Source organism: Hyperolius riggenbachi, chromosome 5 (genome assembly GCF_040937935.1).
Source record: "Hyperolius riggenbachi isolate aHypRig1 chromosome 5, aHypRig1.pri, whole genome shotgun sequence".
Classification (NCBI taxonomy): Eukaryota; Metazoa; Chordata; class Amphibia; order Anura; family Hyperoliidae; genus Hyperolius; species Hyperolius riggenbachi.
The window spans coordinates 204,062,781-204,083,906 of NC_090650.1; the positions used below are offsets into that span (position 1 = coordinate 204,062,781).

At 42.8% G+C, this 21,126-nt stretch overlaps 1 protein-coding gene across 2 annotated transcripts in view; it reads right to left on the minus strand.

The window, feature by feature from the left end:
* Nucleotides 1-21,126, minus strand: part of SLC9A3 (solute carrier family 9 member A3) — a 178,622-nt gene that overhangs the window by 104,610 nt on the left and 52,886 nt on the right. For both annotated transcript variants that reach the window (XM_068236599.1, XM_068236598.1), the window contains exon 2: nucleotides 7,444-7,746. In XM_068236599.1, coding sequence (XP_068092700.1) covers nucleotides 7,444-7,726 — 283 coding nt within the window. In that variant the 5' untranslated portion in view covers nucleotides 7,727-7,746. The remainder of the gene's footprint in view (nucleotides 1-7,443; nucleotides 7,747-21,126) is intronic.

Sequence of the window (21,126 nt, forward strand, 5' to 3'; positions counted from 1 at the left end):
GAGAGAAGTGAGAAAAGGGAGGGGTTGTGCAGGGACATAAAATTGAAGAGGTGTGAAAAGGTTGAATAAGTAAATAAGAAAAAGTGTCAGCAAAGGAGAAAAGGAGGAAATAATTAAAAGAAAAGAGAGTTTAATAAAGTGGCAGAGTTGGAAAAAAATACACAGAAGAAGATATTGCAAAGAAAACACTGGAGGGGAAAGAGGATGGTCATGCAGGGAGGAGTATAGGAAAAAGGCACAAGAGAGTGGAGGAAGAGAGAAAATAAGAAAGTTGAAACATTGTGGTATACTTTTGTCATTTATGCATGACTGTTTCTATTTTGAGCCAGGTGGCAGCAGCAGTGAAGTTTGGAGTTCAAGCTCTCAGGAAGGACACAGGTCAGACCAGGGGGCTGTGACAGAGTGCTGTCTAATGCTGGGAATACACGGTTCGTTTTTGAGCCATTTAGATGGCTTGATAGATAATTTCCGATACGTCTGATCTCCGGCCTGATCGTTTCACCGCTCGTTTCCGCATTGACCACAATGGAAAAAGGTAAGAAAAACGAGCGGAAGCAGGGCCGGATTTGTACTTTTTACCGCCCAAGGCCAACTATACCGTCTATATGGTTGTTCTCTCTGTGTGCCCCAATGAGAATTCTACTTACTTTCCATCATTGGATGTCGCAGACAATAACTATTTTAGTAATATGCATATAGATTATAAGTTATGTTTTTCTTAAAGAGATTCTGTAATGAAAAAGTTCCCCTGGGGGGTACTCACCTCAGTAGGGGGAAACCTCTGGACCCTATCGAGGATTACCCTGTCCTCCTGTGTCCCACGTTGGACTCGCTGCAGTGCACGAAATGTACAGCCGACAATTTGTCAGGCTGTACAATATTTACCTTTTCTGGCTCCAGCGGAGGCGCTGTTTTGCTCTTCCCACGGAGATAGGCGAAAATAGCCGATCTTCATCGGGTCCACTCTACTGCGCAGGCACAAGTCTCCTGCGCCTGCGCAGTAGAGCGGCCCAACAGCGATCGGAGAGCCGATACTGCGCATGTGCTGGAGCCGGGAAGGTAAATATTTACATCCCCGCTGTTCGGGGAGCTTTATCGCCGCCACAGTGGGACGCAGGAGGATGGGGAAAGCCTCGATAGGACCCGGAGGCTTCCCCCACCCGAGGTGAGTACCCCCAGGGGAACTTTTTTCATACAGATTTTCTTTAAGAACTTTTATGTTATGTTTGCCATCTCTTTAATGATGGACCCATTGTGACAGCATGAGAGTTAGGCTGATATGTACCTGCAGGATAGAGCTTACAGGTCTTGCAGGGATGACACAAGTACAGGACAGATAGTTAAAAGGTTAAAGCTGTCCTTGTAGACAGCTTTAACTGTCCTTGTAGATAGGGATGGCTGCATAGAATAGCTTTACTGGCTGTCACTGAGCCGCCCCTAAATTTCTGGTGCCCTAGGCCATGGCCTATGTGGCCTTGCCAGAAATCCGGCCCTGAGCGGAAGATAAGAGAATCGCCTGCCGAATCGAGCGGAGAAACGATAGAGCGGAGGAATCTAACGGCAAAAAAGAACTGTGTATTCCCAGCATTAAGCCCCATCTACACTTTACAATTTTTTGTCTGATTCAATTCGATTCCATTCATTGATTCGATTCGATTCAATCCGACATGTCCGATCGGGATTTGATTTGATTCAATTTGCCAGTGCAAAACAATGTGGGATTGAATCGAATCAAATCAATGAATCGAATCGAAACGGACAAAAAATTGTATGGTGTAGATGGGGCTAAGAGCAAGCAGGAAAGATGAGTCGGATTTTCATTTTTTTTTTTTTTTTTGCAAAGACCAACAGCACCAAAGTAGATCACTTTACTAGTCTACAGACGCACAACAGAAGTGTAAGCCCTCCTTCACAGGGTAGGAGCTGACAGTTGGTGAATGCCCAAGCATGTGAAAAGGGTGCTGGTGGCTCCCTGTTAAAAAGGACGCCGCCATAGGGGGCAATGTTAAAAGCCACAATTAGCAGCAATACATGGTAATTTCAGCGCCTGGTGGTGCCTGATAACATAGCAGGCGTGTGGGGACATCAGTTATGGATAGATAGATTTTATTTTTTTGTACAGTTTGAGCTGGAAGTGAACAGCTTTTGCAAAAAAAATGCTTGGAAAATCACTCTGTTAGGCCTGGAACCCACTGAAAACCGCAAACGCAAAACGCAACCGCTAGCGTTTTGTCTGAGCGGTTTGCAAGCAGATTCATGCGCGTTTTTGGTTGTGTTTTGCAACATTGTATTTTTTCCCCCAGCGGGTGCCTAGCGTTTTGCGTTTTGCTTTTTTATCCTGATTGGTCCTGTGAATTATTTTTCATTTTGTTACAGTGGGCTGAACCGCAAAACGCTAGCAAAACCGCTCAGTTTAGGTTTTGCTGAGCGTTTCCGCTAGCGGTTCAATACTTTACATTGAAGCGCTAACGCTCCCAAAATGCTGCATGTCCTGCGTTTGCGTTTCTGAGAAACGCAAACGCTCCTGTGGAAGTTGCCCCATCCATTAACATTAGCCCAGCGTTTTGGCAAACTGCTAGCATATCGCAGTGCTGCCAAAACGCTGCCAAAAGCGCTCCTGTGGGTTCCAGCCCTCACTGTGTTTTTAGAGTGATTTTCCACTTTTCCTATGCTTAACATTGAGGCTGAATTGCCTCAGAAATGCTGCAGGACCTGCTTTTGGGAAAAAATCACATCGCTCTGGTGTGATCCTTCCCATACAAATACATTAGCCAAGCACTTTTCAAAGTGCTAGCATTTTTAAAAGCGCTCAGAAGCACTCTTGGTGTGTACCAGCCCTAATTCTGCTTCATCTGTGACTATTCACAAGTGTAATTTGATCTCTCAGCTGTGTCAGCTCAGTAATCTCGCAGCCTCGGCAGAGCAGCTCATTTGTAAACACAGGATGTTAACCCAATGTCTGCTGCTTCCATGAAAGCAGGAAGTAGACACACTGCAGATTTATTGCAGGATTTTTATCAGCTGTAACAAATGTTTTTCTGTAAAGGTTATTATGCTACTGCTTATCTTTTAGAGCAGACAGCAAGTTCTGAGTTCAGGTCCGCTTTAAGCTTGTTATCCTGGTATAATACAATAATATACTGTGGCCTGTTATGGATTGCACTCCTCTTTGGAGAATTTTACCTTTCTCAATGCATAGTCCACTCGACAGTTAGAAGTAGTTTCTGCAACCTTGAAGCTTGAAAGTCTGGAAGTTAGTTGGGCAGATTGTTGGGACATGTGTACAGGCCCGGATTTACATCACAGGAACCTATAGGCACAGATGTCCTGGAACCCTAGACTTTGCCCTCCATGAACCTACAAAACCCTACCGAACCACACCACAAATGTGCTGGCTGGCCCAGCTTTCGCTTCTCCCATACTTTCCTTGCCCGTCATAGGCAGCTACAGGTTCCCCATAGCATTAGGTAGTCAGAGGTACCCTCAGTACTAATTAGCTGAAGGGAGATCTGGTCAGTGGAATGCAGAGAGCTGGGTGAGTAACCTCTCATTTACTCTCTGCTCAAGACTCTGCAAAGGTAAAGAGGGAAAAAGGCACTTGGGGAGGGGAGTGAGCCGCCTTTCCATCATCAGGTGCCTATAGACACAAGCCTACAGTGCCTTATGGTAAATCTGGCCTTGCATGTGTAAGAGCTTTTAGACCTAAGCAGAGATCCATTGTTTACTCATTGCTTAGAAGATCCGTCTGCCCGTTTCTCCCTTCCCTTTCTAGGCTAATGGCCCTTATTGAATTCAGTTTTCTCCTAAGTTTTCTTCTAGGAGACAGCCCTATTAACTTTTCTCCTGAGTTTTCTCCAAGGAAATATTTTTAAACCTTACCAATGAAATTCTTTTAAAGCTCTCAGCGTGCAAGAATATAAGCCAAAATAAGTTTAATATGATGTGTTTACCTACTTTGTATTTTTTTTATATTACTAATTGCTGAAAAGTTCTTTTTAGATAAGATGAAAAAATTATCTTCTAGGAGAAAACTCAGGAGAATAACTTTCAGCACTCTGCAATTAAAAAAGTACTCAATTTTCTTGTTAGTGGCTTAAAAGACATTTTATTGGTAAATTGTGAAAATATCACCTAGGACGGATGTCCAACTCCAGTCCTCACCAGAGATGGCTCGGACCTCAGATCTTGGGTCCGCGGACGCGAACTTCTGCAAAAGTAAGTAGTGTACTGCTTTACACTGACAGACCAAACTCACTGTGTAACGCACTGTCTGTGGTCACACAGACACACAAAAAAACAGATCAGAAGAATATTAGCTCTCAAAAGAGCTTTTTGTGGGGTGCTTTCAGCAACAAGACTGAGCGAGGAGCAAGCTACCAACAGCCTAACTAATGTTTTCCCTATCTCCAAATGTCTCTCCCTTCCTCTCACTATAGCAAGATCAGCAGAGTGAGAACATGGCTGACGCAGCAGCGTTTTTATAGGGGAGGGCAGGGGGCCAGGAGGGAGTGCAGCCGCCTGATTGGCTGCCATGTGTCTGCTGACTGTGATGTAGAGGGTCAAAGTTTAGTCCAAGGACGAAGTATAGGAGGCGGATCGAACACGCCATGTGTCTGCTACCCGCCGAGGACGTGGGTAGCTGATATCCGCGCTAACTTCCCGCCAGATGAATCGCTTGGGCCATCTCTCGTCCTCACAGGCTGAGGTCCTCATACATTTTTGCCAAAGCTCAAATTAATTGGTAGGACTGAATCAGTAAGGGTGTAATTCATTAACCCTCTGGGCGATACAATTAGATTGCCCAGGAGGGGGCGCAGCACTTTTTTTATAAATTTTTTATTTTTGAAATCATGTAGCGAGCCCTGGGTTTGCTACATGATAGCCGCTGCGCAGCGGCATCCCCCCACCCACTCCGATCACCTTCGGCGTTTAGAGTAAGCAGGAAATCCCGTTCAGAACGGGATTTCCTGCTGGGCTTCCCCGGTCGCCATGGCGACCGGGCGGGATGACGTCACCGACGTCATGGACGTCGTGACATCAGAGGGAGTCCCGATCCACCCCTCAGCGCTGCCTGGCACTGATTGGCCAGGCTGCGCAAGGGGTCGGGGAGGGGGCGGCTGCGCGGCACGGCGGCGAGCGGCGGATCGGCGGTGAGTCGCGGCGATCGGAAGTTACACGCAGCTAGCAAAGTGCTAGCTGCGTGTAAAAAAAAAAAAAAAATATGCAAATCGGCCCACCAGGGCCTGAGAACTCCTCCTGAGCGACATACCCCGAGCTCAGCTCGGGATTATCGCCCAGGAGGTTAAGTAGAACACATTTCTCAGTTCATCCTAAACACTAGCATGGATATGGCAACACAACTTACATTGTAATCTGACAAACTGGAGTTCCTCTTTAAGAATCAGTTTGCCAAACACTTTAGACTGGCTTTTACACAGTTGAAAATACAAGATAAGGCACCAAGGCAACTCTATAACAAACTATTGGGCGGTAGGCCTTTAAAGATAAGATTGTGTGCTTGACTGTCAGAGGCCAAGTGGCAAATTACCATATTTATTTTTACTTATTTACTAATTTCTTTATATTGCTGACATATTTTCTGCAGCAATTTACAGAGAATGTATACACAGTATCAGTGATTTGATAAAAGTCCTATATGGCACATCTAATTGATAACTTTTATTATGCTAACATAAAAATGGGACACACTGCACCAAGTGTAATACTCAGGTTTCAGGACATAAGTAGGATAGAGGTTATAGTTCTATATAAACATCAGAATTGAAGGTGTGTATTAGACTTTAGTTTGGGGGGAAAAATGCAATGATTTTGCACAGTCACATACACCTCACAGAGGATCCCCTGTATTTGTATGTGTCCTTACCCTGTAACATGCATAATTCAACATGCAAGAATACAGTGCTTCACCCTAACAAAAGATTAGGGACACATATCCTAACATCCTCTCTTGGGACATGAACATCATCTCATGGGACACATAGTGTTTTGTACTAACCTCAAGATATTTGAATAGTCTGATTTTTTAAGTCAGTACACCGAGACACCTCTGTATAGCACTGAATCAGACTACGGTTTTACACCATATTAGTCAAAAACTCATGACCCCATTTCCATTGGAGTGCTGCTTCCATCTCAGAGATGGACACCACACCAGTGCAGCTGCAAATTCGCATCTGAGATCCCATACTGTGCCAATGCATAGCAATGGGAATAGAGCAATACAGCCCTAATGGAAAAGGAGCCTAAGAAGAAACAGTGATCGTGGTGCCAGTGTACAAAGCCTGGCTCGTGTTATATCATCATATATTAACTTATTTATATAATATAATAAACATGGTATCCAGCCAGCATATCCAGCCAGCAAAGGGTCATTCAAAATAAGCTGTCCCTGATTAACTAACTAGGTAGCAAACAACAGTAACAGAGGGGGAGATTAAAAAAAAGCTTAGTACATCAGGGCCTGGGACGCTATGAGGGCAGTAGCACTGGTCCTGCTACAGCTTACAGTTGGCATATACTGTATATGACTTGTGTAGCTGCATGATGAGTAAGTTTTGTTTTAGCAATGAAATGTTTAAAGCACCACTATCGCAAAAATTGTAAAATTTAGAATACGTGTACATGTAAACCAAATCCAAACATTTGTATAGCACTTTTCTCCTGTCGGACTCAAAGCACTCAAGAGCTGCAGCCACTGGGATGCACTGAAAATGCCACCCTGCAGTGTTAGGGAGTCTTGCCTTGAACGCCTTACTGAATAGGTACTCAAGGATTCAAACCCTGGTCTTCCATGTCAAAGGCAGAGCCCTCAACCAGTACTCTATCCAGCCACTGGACAAATTAGAAGTACATTTCTTCCAGAGTAAAATAAGCCATGAATAAATTTTCTCCGAAGTTGCTGTCACTTACAGTTAGTTAGTAGAAATCTGACATTACCGACAGGTTTTGGACTAGTCCATCTCTCTAAAGGGATTTCTTAGCATGGCCTTTGTTCTTGTTAAGGCAATCACTGAAAAGGATTCGTACAAAGATGCTGGCCAGCCTCCCTGCTCAGTGCACACTGGTTTGGCAGTTGAACAGAGCAACTGCCATTCATACAATGCTTTTCAAAATCAAAACCCTGAGAATCCCCCATGAGGAGATGGACTAGTCCAAAACCTGTTGGTTGTGTCAGATTTCTACTACTTACTATCAGTGACAGCAACATAGGAGAAAATAAATGTATGGTTCATTTTACTCTAGAAGAAATGTACTTCTTATTTGTATGTGTTCACATGTATTTTCAATTTTACAATTTTTACAATAGTGGTCCATTTAGCATGTATTACCTACCTGTTATTTAGTCGTAGAATTCCCATTATGATCTCATACTGTAACATTGTCATACATTAAACAGTACAGAAACAATGAGGCTCAGCTTACCCATTATTCCTGTGAGGTAAACACCATACAGGGAAAGTCCAGTTGTGGCAGCATTCCAGACTGTTCCTATGACCGCATAAAGAAGTATTGTTCCAAGATTTCCAAAAAAGAGTCTGTTTGGCATAAAGTATCCAGCATCTAATACGATAGGTGGCAAGAGGTAAAAGAAGAATACTGTTGGTGTCATGGTAAAGGAAGCAATGTGATCTGCAGCCCATACTATTCCTCCTAGAAGCAGGCCCAGCACGATCAGAAGACAACTCTCTGGCACAATGGAGGTCATTTTATGGGATAAGTGAAAAACTGCAAAGAAAAGAGATACAGGAGTTATAATTCCCGGCAATTTCAAATCCTTTCATCAAGCTAAACAAAATAGGTCACAATAGTGTTTAAAGTGGACCCGAACTCTTGCACAGAACAGAAGGAAAATATAGAGAAATGCACCCTGTCTGTATTCAGAGATACTGTATAGGCCAAAAAAGTTTGGGCACCTCTGGTTTATAATTCCCCCTCATTTTTGTCTAATCATCACAAGCTGTAATTGGGCCTCTCCCCTGTGTCACATGACTGCCACTGCAGATAAGGCAGATAAGCTCATTTGAAAGCACAGGATGTTAACAATATGCCTGCTTCCATGAATCAGGAAGTAGAAACATTGCAGATTTATTTTAGGATTTGTATCAGGTGTAACAAAGAAATCGTTTTTGTTTAAAGAAACACTGAAGCCAGTTTAAAAACGGCTTTTTACCTTATATTTATCTGAGGCATGTTTGCCCCTGCTAAAACGCCGCTATCCTGCAGCAGAACGAGGGGTCTTTACCCCCCAAATCCCCCCTGCAAAATCCACAACTTTCTTGGTCGTGGATTTTGCTGCTCATGGAGGCAGTGCTGCGCGTACGTTAAAAAGGGGCGCTGGGAAAAAAGGGCGCGGGGTTTTAAACGATAAGCATGGATAACGTTTAAAAATGTATTGTACTGTATTTCGTTTAAAATTAATGTTTTATAAAGTTATATAAATCATTAAATAATGTGCATTAAACTGGCAATTGTAAAAACGTTAATCTTTCGTTTAAATAGTGAAACTTATAATAACGTTTAAAAAAAAATTACTAAGTAACCCTCCCTGTACCTACCCCTAACCCCTAGACCCCCCCTGTTGATGCCTAAACCTAAGACCCCCCCTGTTGGTGCCTAAGTAACCCTCCCTGTACCTACCCCTAACCCCTAGACACCCCTGTTGGTGCCTAAACCTAAGACCCCCTGTTGGTGCCTAAACCTAAGACCCCCCTGTTTGTGCCTAAACCTAAGACCCCCTGTTGGTGCCTAAACCTAAGACCCCCTGTTGGTGCCTAAACCTAAGACCCCCTGTTGGTGCCTAAACCTTTTGTACTGTTTTTCGTTTAAAAATAATATTAAAAAATGTATAAATCATTAAATAATGTGTAATCATGAGAAGCAGTAATAAAACATTAAGTCTCCGGGCGCCGCTTTTAAAACGTTATTTTTCTTCGGCGCCCTTTTTTCCTATCGGGCGCCCATTAAACGATATTTATTATGGGAGTGAATGGCGGCGCCCGATTTGTCCACTAGCCTCCTGCGCCCTTTTTTACTGTTTCCAGTGCTGCAGCTCTGCCTCCATGCACGTCAATCAGCCGCAGATCTCCGCCTCTTCCCTGAAGACTGAGAGGGGCGGGGAGAGGCAGCAATCAGCTCTGATAGACGCATGTAGAGGCAGAGCTACAGCCAAAAGCTCTGCCTCTCACGGAAGTGCTCCCTGCAGTGTGCCCCATGGGTAAGACCCCGCGTTCTGCCACGGGATAGTGGCATTTTAGCAGGGGCAAACATGCCTCACATAAAAGGTAAAAAGCCGTTTTTAAACTGGCTTCAGTGTCTCTTTTAGGCTCCCTGTTGCACACTGCAAATCCGTTTTGCGATTCCGATTTTGATTTTCAATTCCGATTTTCCCTGAATGCAATCAACAGAAAAACGGAGGAAAAAATGCAGCATGCATTACCAATTAAAAATCGGAATCAGAATCGGATGTAAAAACCGATGAAAAATCGGATTCGGAATCCCATGCAGTGCGCAGAAAGCCTAAAGGTTATTATGCTGTTGCATATTTTTTAGAACAGAGAAAAAGTTCTGAGTTCAGGTCTGCTTCAACAGAAATTAGACAACATGCTTAAGGGCCTTTTCAGATTATGGAGCCTGATGCAAGAAAGCGCGGTAATATTGCTGTGCACAGACATTGCACAGCAATATTACCCTTACTAACAGCACTGTGTTCCATTAGTCAACTATACTTTCCTAGCTTTAAATTTTACCGAGCCACATGCACATTCTGTTTTAAGAAGGCAAATCACACTAAGCATTGCTTTTTAGTAGGATGGCTTTTTGGTCTCTTTTAGTCCGCTATACCTTTCTAGTGGTTTGGGTCACCCCGAGCTGCTTGGTTACTCTGTTGTACTGGTCCAAGCCCTATCCCATAGAGCCATATCAATCCCTGCCATGTACTGATTTGGGCCAAAAGTCAGAAACAGGCTGTCTACATGTGGGGTTGATGTGGCTCTGTAAAATTTAAAGCTAAAGGTTTCCTATACATCAGCGGCTCTGGCTGTAAGCCTGGCTTCAGGGGCATAAAGAGATAATTTGCATATTCAGTAGTGGTGCATTGTGGGTAACCACAGATGTTCAAGTACCTTCTGTTTTAAGAAGGCAAATCACACCAAGCATTGCTTTTTAGTAGGAGGACTTTCCGGTCTCTTTTAGTGCCCTATACTTTCCTAGTGGTCTTGGGTCACCCCGAGCTGCTTGGTTACATGTTATATTGTGTGTGAACTGAAATGAACACTGGCCGCACACGCGTTAATTCAAAGCCTGCATGCATCAAGTTAGAATGACGCGACCCACTACAATGCAGAGATGTGAACAGCCCTATAGAATTGTATGAGCAGTGAGTTGACAAACAGAATTATTCTGCAATGTTACAGATATATGTCCCGATCCAATTCACTTATTCTCCTGAGATTTCTCCTAGGATATCATTTTTCGTCTTCTTTTGAAAATAACTTTTCAGTATTTTTCTGCAATTTAAAAAATACCAAAAAGTAGGTGGAAAAAGTACTGTCAAAATAATTCAGAGCATTTTCTTGCTTGCTGGTGGCTCAAAAGGCATTAAACTTAGTGGAAAAAGTGAAGACCCATAGTGTGCATGCACCATTACAATAAAATTGTATATACAGAAACAAGACTAATCAGAGGGTTAAAAAAAAAAAAAGAAAAAAAAAGGTAAAAAGAAAGAAAAAAGAGAAACGGTAGGGAAAGAGAAAATAAAGGGTAGAACAACACTTTTTCTGGTTATGCTTATTTGTGTATTAACCTGCATACCTAGAGCGTTGGTTCATATTTTAAAATATTTTTTTAATGTTCTAATAGCCAATTTCCAGATGGAAATTCTTCATCACTACATGCTTCAAAATTAAAAAAAAAATGCTGAAGAATAGTAGCCAGATGTTTTCTAACTGGTGGCTCAGAAACTTTTTTAAAAAGTTGAATTCGTAGCTGATCTCTACTTATTTTTTTTTTTTTGCAGCTACAGACCACTGTGGCTGCACAGTCTTGCAGCTAGCAATTCCAGCAATACATAACTAGTAGTGACAAACCACTGGACCCGAGGGATTTCTTGCTGCACCAAACTGATGAGACAAAATTACCTGACTAGAGTGCCCCGCAGAACTGGTTCAGTTAGATAAAGTAGTTTATTTAAAACATGTATAAGAATATTTTCATATAAAATAATAAAAATACAGCTTCACCAATGAGTAAAGTAAGCATTAGACCAGCACTTTTGAGCTGTCACTCCTGTAGTTTACTCATCACTTCCACAGTATATAGTGGTGGACGTGACGGTGAAGGCTTCAACTCCAGTTCTGAAATAGGTAATGGACAGGGTGGGGCAGTAATATAGCAATAGATGCAGAGGTTTCAACCCCACTTAGGGCCCACCTAGAGCCTTCCTTCAGCCACTGCATTGGCTATTCATTGGTAATTATAACCTCTATATGTCTTTTAAGCAAGGGTCATTAAAGGACAACTGTAGTGAGAAAATATGGAGGCTGCCATATTTATTTCCTTTTAAACAATACCAGTTGCCTGGCAGCCCTGCTGATCTATTTGGCTGCAGTAGTGTATAACACCAGAAACAAGCATGCAGCTAATCTTGTCAGATCTGACAATAATGTCAGACACCTGATCTGCATATGCTTGTTCAGGTTCTATGGCTAAAGTATTAGAGGCAGTGGATCAAGAGGGCAGCCAGGCAACTGGTATTGCTTAAAATTAAATAAATATGACAGCCTCCATATCCCTCTCATTACAGTTGTCCTTTAACAAACTTCCCCAATTAACACCTTTTTACTCGCTGGCTGTTTGTTGGAAATTACATTTTTGGTGCTGTGTGTCACACATTTGTAAATATTTCTGGCCTGGGTGGGGGTTGGCAGAGTAAAACTTGGTGGGGACGTGGCTCATCTGTAGCTATTCCACAATGGGGTTAGGGAAAGCTTGGCTTCAGGACAACTATCATTTATCTTCCATGTGTGTAGTTTATTGCAAAGTCTGTGTGGCAGGGTTAAGCCTTGTACACTCGCTGGATTGTTCTAAACTTAGGCAGCAGGTCAGAGACATCTTGGCCGAGAATCTAGTGTATTTATTAAGTGGTTTACAAAAGTATTCAGCCCCCTTAAAGTTTTCCACATTTTGTCACATTACTGCCACAAACATGAATCAATTGTATTGGAATTCCACGTGAAAGACCAATACAAAGTGGTGTACACATGAGAAGTGGAACGAAAATCATACATGATTCCAAACATTTTTTTTACAAATAAATAACTGCAAGGTGGGGTGTGCGTAATTATTCAGCCCCTTTGGTCTGAGTGCAGTCAGTTGCCCATAGACATTGCCTGATGAGGGCTAATGACTAAATGGAGTGCCCCTGTGTGTAATCAAATGTCAGTACAAATACAGCTGCTCTGTGACGGCCTCAGAGGTTGTTTAAGAGAATATTGGGAGCAACAACACCATGAAGTCCAAAGAACACACCAGACAGATCAAGGATAAAGTTATTGAGAAATAATTTAAAGCAGGCTTAGGCTACAAAAAGATTTCCAAAGCCTTGAACATCCCACGGAGCACTGTTCAAGCGATCATCCAGAAATGGAAGTAGTATGGCACAACTGTAAACCTACCAAGACAAGGCCGTCCACCTAACCTCACAGGCCGAACAAGGAGAGCACAGATCAGAAATGCAGTCAATAGGCCCATGGTGACTCTGGATGAGCTGCAGAGATCTACAGCTCAGGTGGGAGACTCTGTCCATAGGACAACTATTAGTCATGCACTGCACAAAGTTGTCCTTTATGGAAGAGTGGCAAGAAGAAAGCCATTGTTAACAGAAAAGCATAAGAAGTCCCGTTTGCAGTTTGCCACAAGCCATGTGGAGGACACAGCAAACATGTGGAAGAAGGTGCTCTGGTCAGATGAGACAACAATGGAATGGTTTAAAACAAAACATATCCATGTGTTAGAATGGCCCAGTCAAAGTCCAGATCTAAATCCAATCGAGAATCTGTGGCAAGATCTGAAAACTGCTGTTCACAAACGCTGTCCATCTAATCTGACTGAGCTGGAGCTGTTTTGCAAAGAAGAATGGGCAAGATCTCTAGATGTGCAAAGCTGATAGAGACATACCCTTAAGCCCAATGTACACGATACGATTCTTTGAACGATGCGATTACGATTCTATTTACGATCCGATTAAATCCGGCATGTCCGATCAGGATTCGATTTGTTTCAATTTGATTTGACATTGCAAAACAATGGCAAATCGAACTGAACCGAATCGAATCCCATTCAGACATGTCGGATTTAATCAGATCGTAAAATAGAATCGTAATCGGATCGCACAAAGAATCGTATCGCGTAGATTGAACTTAACCTCTTGCCGACCGCGTCACGCCAGTAGGCGTGGCCGCGGCGGCAGCCCCAGGACCGCCTAACGCCAATTGGCGTAAAGTCCTGGGACTCTGTTTTGAATGAGATCGCGCGCACGCTGCGCGCGCATCTCATTCTCGGAGGGCGGAGCTCCGCCCCCTCTTCAGTCTCCGAGCGGCTATTGCCGCTCGGGAGACTGATAGACGGCGTAATCGCCGTCTATTTACCCGTACAGCGCTGCGATCGGCAGCAGCGCTGTACTGGGGACAGCCATGTGACACGGCTGTCCCCCTGGGACACTGGAGAGCGATCGGCTCTCATAGGCAGAAGCCTATGACAGCCGATCGCCACAATTGGCTGGCTGTGGGGAAGGAGGGAGGGAGGGTGGGAATATATTTAAATGAACACGATTTTTTTAAATAAAAAGACAAACAAAAACATTTGCAAACAAAAAAATAAACAATCTGGGGGCGATCAGACCCCACCAACAGAGAGCTCTGTTGGTGGGGAGAAAAGGGGGGGGAAATCACGTGTGTGCTGTGTTGTGCGGATCTGCAGCTTAGCCTTAAAGCTGCAGTGGCACATTTTGCTTAAAATGGCCTGGTCACTAGGGGGGTTTAGCACTGCAGTCCTCAAGAGGTTAAAAGACTGGCCGCTGTAATTGCAGCAAAAGGTAGTTCTACAAAGTATTGACTCAGGGGGCTGAATAATTACGCACACCCCACTTTGCAGTTATTTATTTGTAAAAAATGTTTGGAATCATGTATTATTTTCGTTCCACTTCTCACGTGTACACCATTTTGTATTGGTCTTTCACATGGAATTCCAATAAAATTGATTCATGTTTGTGGCAGTAATGTGACAAAATGTGGAAAACGTCAAGGGGGCCGAATACTTTTGCAAACCACTGTAGGAGTCTACCAAGGTCTGCTGAGGTCGCTTTATTTAATATTCCTTATCCAGCATGCCTGATCTTTAAGTGACAATTGGCAGCAGAGTCCACTGTTCCCCTCCTTAACCCTCCCGTCTAAAATTTCTCCATCATGCTCTGCGCATTGTTCCTCCTCCCCATAACAACAGAGATTTTGCCCTGCTATAGAAAAATGAGGTGTGTGTACAGCTCTTGGCTTCTGACCTGTCACTCAAGGTATCAAAACTTCGATCCCTTCAGGCAACAAGATCTGTGAGCATGCACACCTTTACTGACTGGCCCGTATCCACTTGGTTTTTTGAAGGTTCCCTTTCAGCCTAGTACATTGACATAAGGATAATGATGTATTTGCTAGATCTCTTGGTATGAGGTAATGGAAGAGGACAGCAGAGTGAAGCTATGGTGACCAGTCAAAGCATAACAAGGGAACAGCACAAAAAGTTCCTATGTTTACCCTCATGATTTTTTTATACCATGCCAAAGCAGTTAGGCTGGGTTCACAGTGGGAGCTGCAGTGCTTTCCCTGTTAAAACAGGAACGCAACAGAGGGAAAGCATAGCTTAAAGTATGTAATGCAAGCGTTGCATCGCATCCAGTCAATGAAATGCGAGTATTATACAGTAATGCACTGTATGCACTGGGTTGGGACATTGTAGTCAGTTGGATCACATCACACCAGATGTACTCTTGAGCATCGCATAGACTTACAATTACAGGGCAATTTTGTGTAAAAATGCCTTACTTACCTCACACAGCAATGCGCGAAGGTAAACTTTGTCTAAAAGGGAACAAATATGAATCACCCCATGTACTGCACAGAGCACTGTGTAATATTGGATGTGGATAAATACAGGAAATAATAATAATAAGGCGGCCTTGCCACGGAATGCTTGGTTCAGAAAAAAAGAGGATTCCAATTCCTCCACAGGGGAGAAAAAAAATCATTTGGGAGTTTTATGAGACCAGCCAAAATGTATTCCATTAGAAACCCAGACATAAACAGGTTAATGTGAACAGACTCACTGAAACGTTAAATGCATAGTAATGAACAATGATCATCTGTTTGCATAATTACATAAAACTTAAGTTACAAGTAATGAGTGTAATTAGCCTCACAGTCGCGTTCCTCATTTTGCAGTGTGTTTTACAAGAAGTCGTTTAGTTAATTGTTCCCTATAATTTTATAATATGTCAAGCCAAGTAACCTTGACTGAATCACAAGCAAACCTTTAAAACCAATTACAACCGTTTAACTACACTTGAAGCATGCAACAAACTGGTCTGAGACAAGTTATATCCAGCCCTCCAAGGCTACATCAGTGGGTAATTAGCAATTAAAATGCATACAAACTTTAACAAGTCCACTAAACCATGAGTGATTCTCTTGTTAGAACGCATTAGTGACTTGCAAAACATCACTGGGTACGTTTATAAGCAGAGGGAGAATCCAGGGGTGTGCATCTTCTTGGATTTTCCTAATTGGCTAACATTTGCAGGCATCATACTCCCAGCCAGAAATGACAAGTGGCAAATATGTAAAGGGTGTTTGTGCAGCAAATGCCTGACAATATGTCAAAATGTGAAATAATGCCTGATCTGCAGATCAAAATGTCTGTGATACTTATCCGAAATTATCCAGTGTAGTTGTATGCTTTTGCCCGGAACAGGGTAGGCTACTGAGCACAGGGGAATCGGAAAGCTGCAGTCATTTCATACTGAGGCTAGGTTCACAGTGGCACGTTGCAGAGACTACGTGAGCATGCATGTTTGTGTATTCATACCTACAATTCCTGATGTCCCACAGAAGAACCCACAGAAGAACCTCCGGCTCTAAGTACTCTGGGCAATGACTTCTGCCTACCTTCATAATTTTTCTGATCCTTGTATTAACAGGAGTAGGTTATCTGGTGATTATTATTATTGTTATTAATGATTTATAAAGCGCCAGCATATTCCACCAGCGCACCTCCTCCTGTGTCTTCTCTCTAGTGTCACCAGGCGCCTGGACCCTGTGACGCAGTGGCACATACATGCTATCGGGTCCCAGGCTGCAGTCATTTTGTGCTGCTTGTAATTTTGTAATTTATTATAAAACAAAAAATTAACAGGAAATTATGGGTAACATGAAAATTCATCCAGAAAAATACTCATGATTACGAAAAATTTAGTAATGATGAAAATTACATCACAAAAAAAATCACAATTAGAAAAACAATCGTAATTCCCAAAAAATCGTGTATGGTCATAATTACAAGAAATTTTGTGCAATTTTTTTGTGATTATGATTTATCCAATACCATTGTTATTAGGAAAATTACGCAAAATTAACATATTACGATCATCACTAGCACATGTGAGGGATATTATTGTGCTTTAAACCACCTCAACCACATTGCATGTATGGTACTTTGGTGAGTCTCCACTTAAGTAAGATCCCCTGACCATTCCCTTTCTCAATGAGGATCACAATTTAGAAGTCCCACACTTGCCCTAACTCATCCTGCTTTGCCTGGCATTGCTCTGCATTGCAGTAACTGAAATTGGAGTTGTGACCATTCTGCAGCCAAGTATGCAGCTCTCCTCTCAGAAGGTTGCTGTGCATACACCCTTCTCTCCCCCTCCTATCCACTCCAGCAGCCTAGTGCTCCTTCCTGCCTCCATCTCTCTCTACATATGTGGAGACAAAATATGTTTGTAGCAGCACTGAGTGTATAAACTGAGAGGGCATTTGGGATCAGAAGTTATCCAGCCAGGGTACAGTACTAACACTGTTGCAGTTATTGCTGCATAGTGGCTTAAAGCGGACCTGAACCCAGAAGTCCACTCTGTTCTAAAAGATACACAACAGCATAATAACCTTTAGGGCTGGAACCCACAAGAGCGTTTTTTTGAGCATTTTGGCAGCACTGCGATACGCTAGCGTTTTGCCAAAACGCTCAGCTGATGTTAATGGATGGGGCAACTTCCACAGGAGCGTTTGCGTTTCCCAGAAACGCAAACGCAGGACCTGCAGCATTTTGGGAGCGTTAGCGCTTCAATGTAAAGTATTGAAACGCTAGCAGAAACGCTCAGCAAAACCTAAACTGAGCGGTTTTGCTAGCGTTTTGCGGTTCAGCACACTGTAACAAAATTAAAAATAATTCACAGGACCAATCAGGATAAAAACGCGAAACGCAAAACGCTACACAACCGCTGAGCAAAAAAATACACTGTTGCAAAACGCGACCGAAAACGCGCATGAATCTGCTTGCAAACTGCTCAGACAAAACGCTAGCGGTTGCGTTTTGCGTTTGCGGATTTTAGTGGGTTCCAGGCCTTAAACAAAAACATGTCTTTGTTACAGCTGATACAAATCCGAAAATAAATCTGCAGTGTTTCTACTTCCTGATTTATGGAAGCAGACATATTTTTAACACCCTGTGCTTTCAAATGGGGTTGTCTGCCATCTCTGCCGTGACAGTCACGTGACGCAGGGAAGAGATCAGATTACAATTTGTGATTAGACACAAATGAGGGGGAATTAAACAGGCTAAACTCTCTAAATATGTACAGGGTGCATTTCTCTGTTTTCCTTCTGTCCTATGCAAGAAATCAGTTCTACTTTAATGGATTCCACTCTTTCAGCCCTGGGTCCCTAGTTTAAATCTGGGCCAGGACATTATCTGTATAGAGTGAGTGTGATTTTCCCATGTTTGGGTAGGTTTCCTCTGGGTACTCTGGTTTCTTTACACATTCCAACCAACCATACATTTGAGAATGTTACCATATCATGCTCAAAAAAATGAGGTCACTCATCGCAATTCATGTTTATATGCTTTAATACAATTTAAGCATGAAATGTAATGATACAATTTCCTTGTAATACATTCATCATAATAGAGCCCAATCAAGGCCCTGTTAATCTCTGCACTGATGAAAGATATAGACAGAGTGTCTCCAGTGTGTAATCTAAGTAACCCCTAGTCAGCTCCACTATAGTATACTGCAATGGGCAATGGGTCACCACCAATAGCAGGCAGAGGACTGATGTGTTGCTAGTGGTCACATGGTTGTGACCTCCAGGATTACCTCCACCAGTGATGAGAAGAAATAAGTGCTAACCCTGTAGTGTGGAGAGGGTGAGATTGTGATCTGGACAACGAAAGATTAGCTGACAAGGGTTTCTCCAAGTGCAAGATGAGGCAGGCCTGAAAGCAGGCAGCACTGGAATCAAGACTGGACTGAAAGACCGGCAGGATGGGATCAAAGACTCTGGACTAGATAGACAGACTGGTGGGACAGGGATGACATGTTGTGTACTGGACTGGCTAGCTGGTATGACAGACACATTGATAACAGGTGTGGACTGGATTGAAGAATACAGGACACGGTATCTGGACAGACTAATGCAGTGTTCCCGAAACCTGTCCTCAAGGCCCACGAACACTGCATGTTTTGTATAAATCCACAGAGGTAGTTAAAGCGGTATTGGAACCGTAAAAATCATATTTCAACAGCAATTGGTCTGAGTGTATTAAGTGATAAAGATGCCAATCCTGCATTCAAAACTTGCAAAACTTTGTCTGCTGGTTTGGAGTTATCACATACTTTAGGCGCACTGGCCCTTTAGTAGTCAGTGCCAAACAGTTGAATGCTGGGCGTTCTTTTTATCTATAATATATTCCTCCTCTTCCATTTATTTCCCTGCCTAGCTTCTTATCTGAAACACCTCTGCTCACTTGTGTTTACAAGCAAGGCTAAGGTGACTCAGCAATTGGAGGAGAAAAGAAAAAAAAAAAGACAGTGCAGTTCCTAGTATACACCTCAGAGGGAGTGTCTATAGACTCTGGGAGGAGGGCAGCTAATGAATACACAATGAGCAAGAGAAGGGAGGGGGGGAAAACAAGAGTCAGGGAGGATATGATGTCAGCGTTAGCTTGGCAAAATGGCCACTGCCTAGAATAGGATTTTCTGCTTTTCCTTTATAAAATTCACAGGAATCATTACGTGGATAGCACAATACATCTGTTATGTAAGTAGAAGTAGTATGTATCTACTTATATATGTGTTTTTTATTTCTAGGTTAGTATGGATGTCGCTTGTTCTTTAATCAGCTCTGTTGCAACACTAATTACTCCACCTGTGATTGTGTGTGGTTTCCTGCAAAATGTGTACTTTTGGTGGGCCTTTGAGGACAGCAGTGTGACTGAAACACTGGAGCTGGTTAGCAAACAGCATGGAGCTCATTTAACCAGGACCCTAAGGGCCTATTTCCACTAAATGCCAATTCTGGATGCAGAAAGCTGACTCCAGTGAATGCCTATGGGAAATCTGCATCAGAAAAATCACGTTTAATGGAAACAGGCCCATAGAGTTTCATTGGAGTCAGTTTTTATGCATTCAGAATCTTTGTGTAGTGGAAACAGTCCCAAAATGTATTTTCTGCCACTGCAGGGACCACGCCACCTGCCATCTTAGTAAGAACATTACAGCACTGTGTGCATGCTCAAAATAATTTTGATAGTACTTCTTAACCTACTTTTTGGTACTTTTCAGTTGTAAAGTGCTGAAAAGTTATTTTAAAGAGAATATGAAAAATGATCTCCTAGGAGAAAACTCAGGAGAAAAGGTTAATTACATAAGGGCTCCGGGCCCATATGCAATTAACTTTTTCTCCTGAGTTTTCTCCTACGTGATATTTTCATCTATATATAATATATTAACAATGCAAAGTGAATTACGAGGAGAAATCTAAATCGATATTTGGTATGACCAACATTTGCCTTTAAAACAGCATCAATTCTTTTAGTTATGTTTTCACACAGTTTTTAAAAGGAACCTGAGGTGTGAAACCTATGGAAGCTGACATTTTTTTTTTCATTTTAAACAATACCAGTTGCCTGGCAGTGCTGCTGATCTTTCTCATCAGTTGGGACTTATGCTGGGGATACACGGTTCGTTTCCCCCCTTATCAGTCGAGCCGCTGATGGCTCGATTAATAATTTCTGACAGGTCCAATGACCCGCCGGATCGATTCCCCGCTCGATCCCTGCGGGCGAACAATAGCGGGGAGTCGAGCGGAAGATAGGGAAGCGCCCACGGGGACAAGCGGGAATCGATCCGGACGGTGGCGGGGACGAGCTGGGATGCGCGGGAGTCGATCCGGCGGCTTGATTGGACCGTGTATGTCCAGCATTAAACATGCAGCTAATCTGGTCAGATTTTTCATAGACATCTAATCAGCATGCTTTTTTAGGGTCTATGGCTTTAAGTATTGGAGGCAGATGATCAGCTGGACAGCCAGGCAATGTGTATTATTTAAAAGGAAATAAACATGTCAGCATACATATTCCTCTCACCTTGAGTTCCCTTTAAATGAACTGAGCAGGTAGGTTTTTCCAAGCATCTTGGATAGCTCAGCTCAGATTTTCTATCTCAGAAACACTCTGTAATGTTGTGATCAGGACTTTGTGTGGTCCATACCATAACTTCCAGGACTCCTTGTTCTTCTCTACGCTGAAGATAGTTCCTAATGACATTGACTATATGTCTGGGTCACTGTCATGCTGCAGATTAAATTTGGAGCCAATTAGACCCCTCCTTGATGGTATTGTATGATCAACAACAACAACAACAAATAACATTTGTAGAGCGCTTTTCTCCCATAGGACTCAAAGCGCATAAGCATGGCTCAGACCATCGTGGTACAGAGGAAGAATTTATAAGTCCAGAAATGCCAGGCTAAACAGGTGGCTTTTCAGTCTGGATTTGAATAGCTC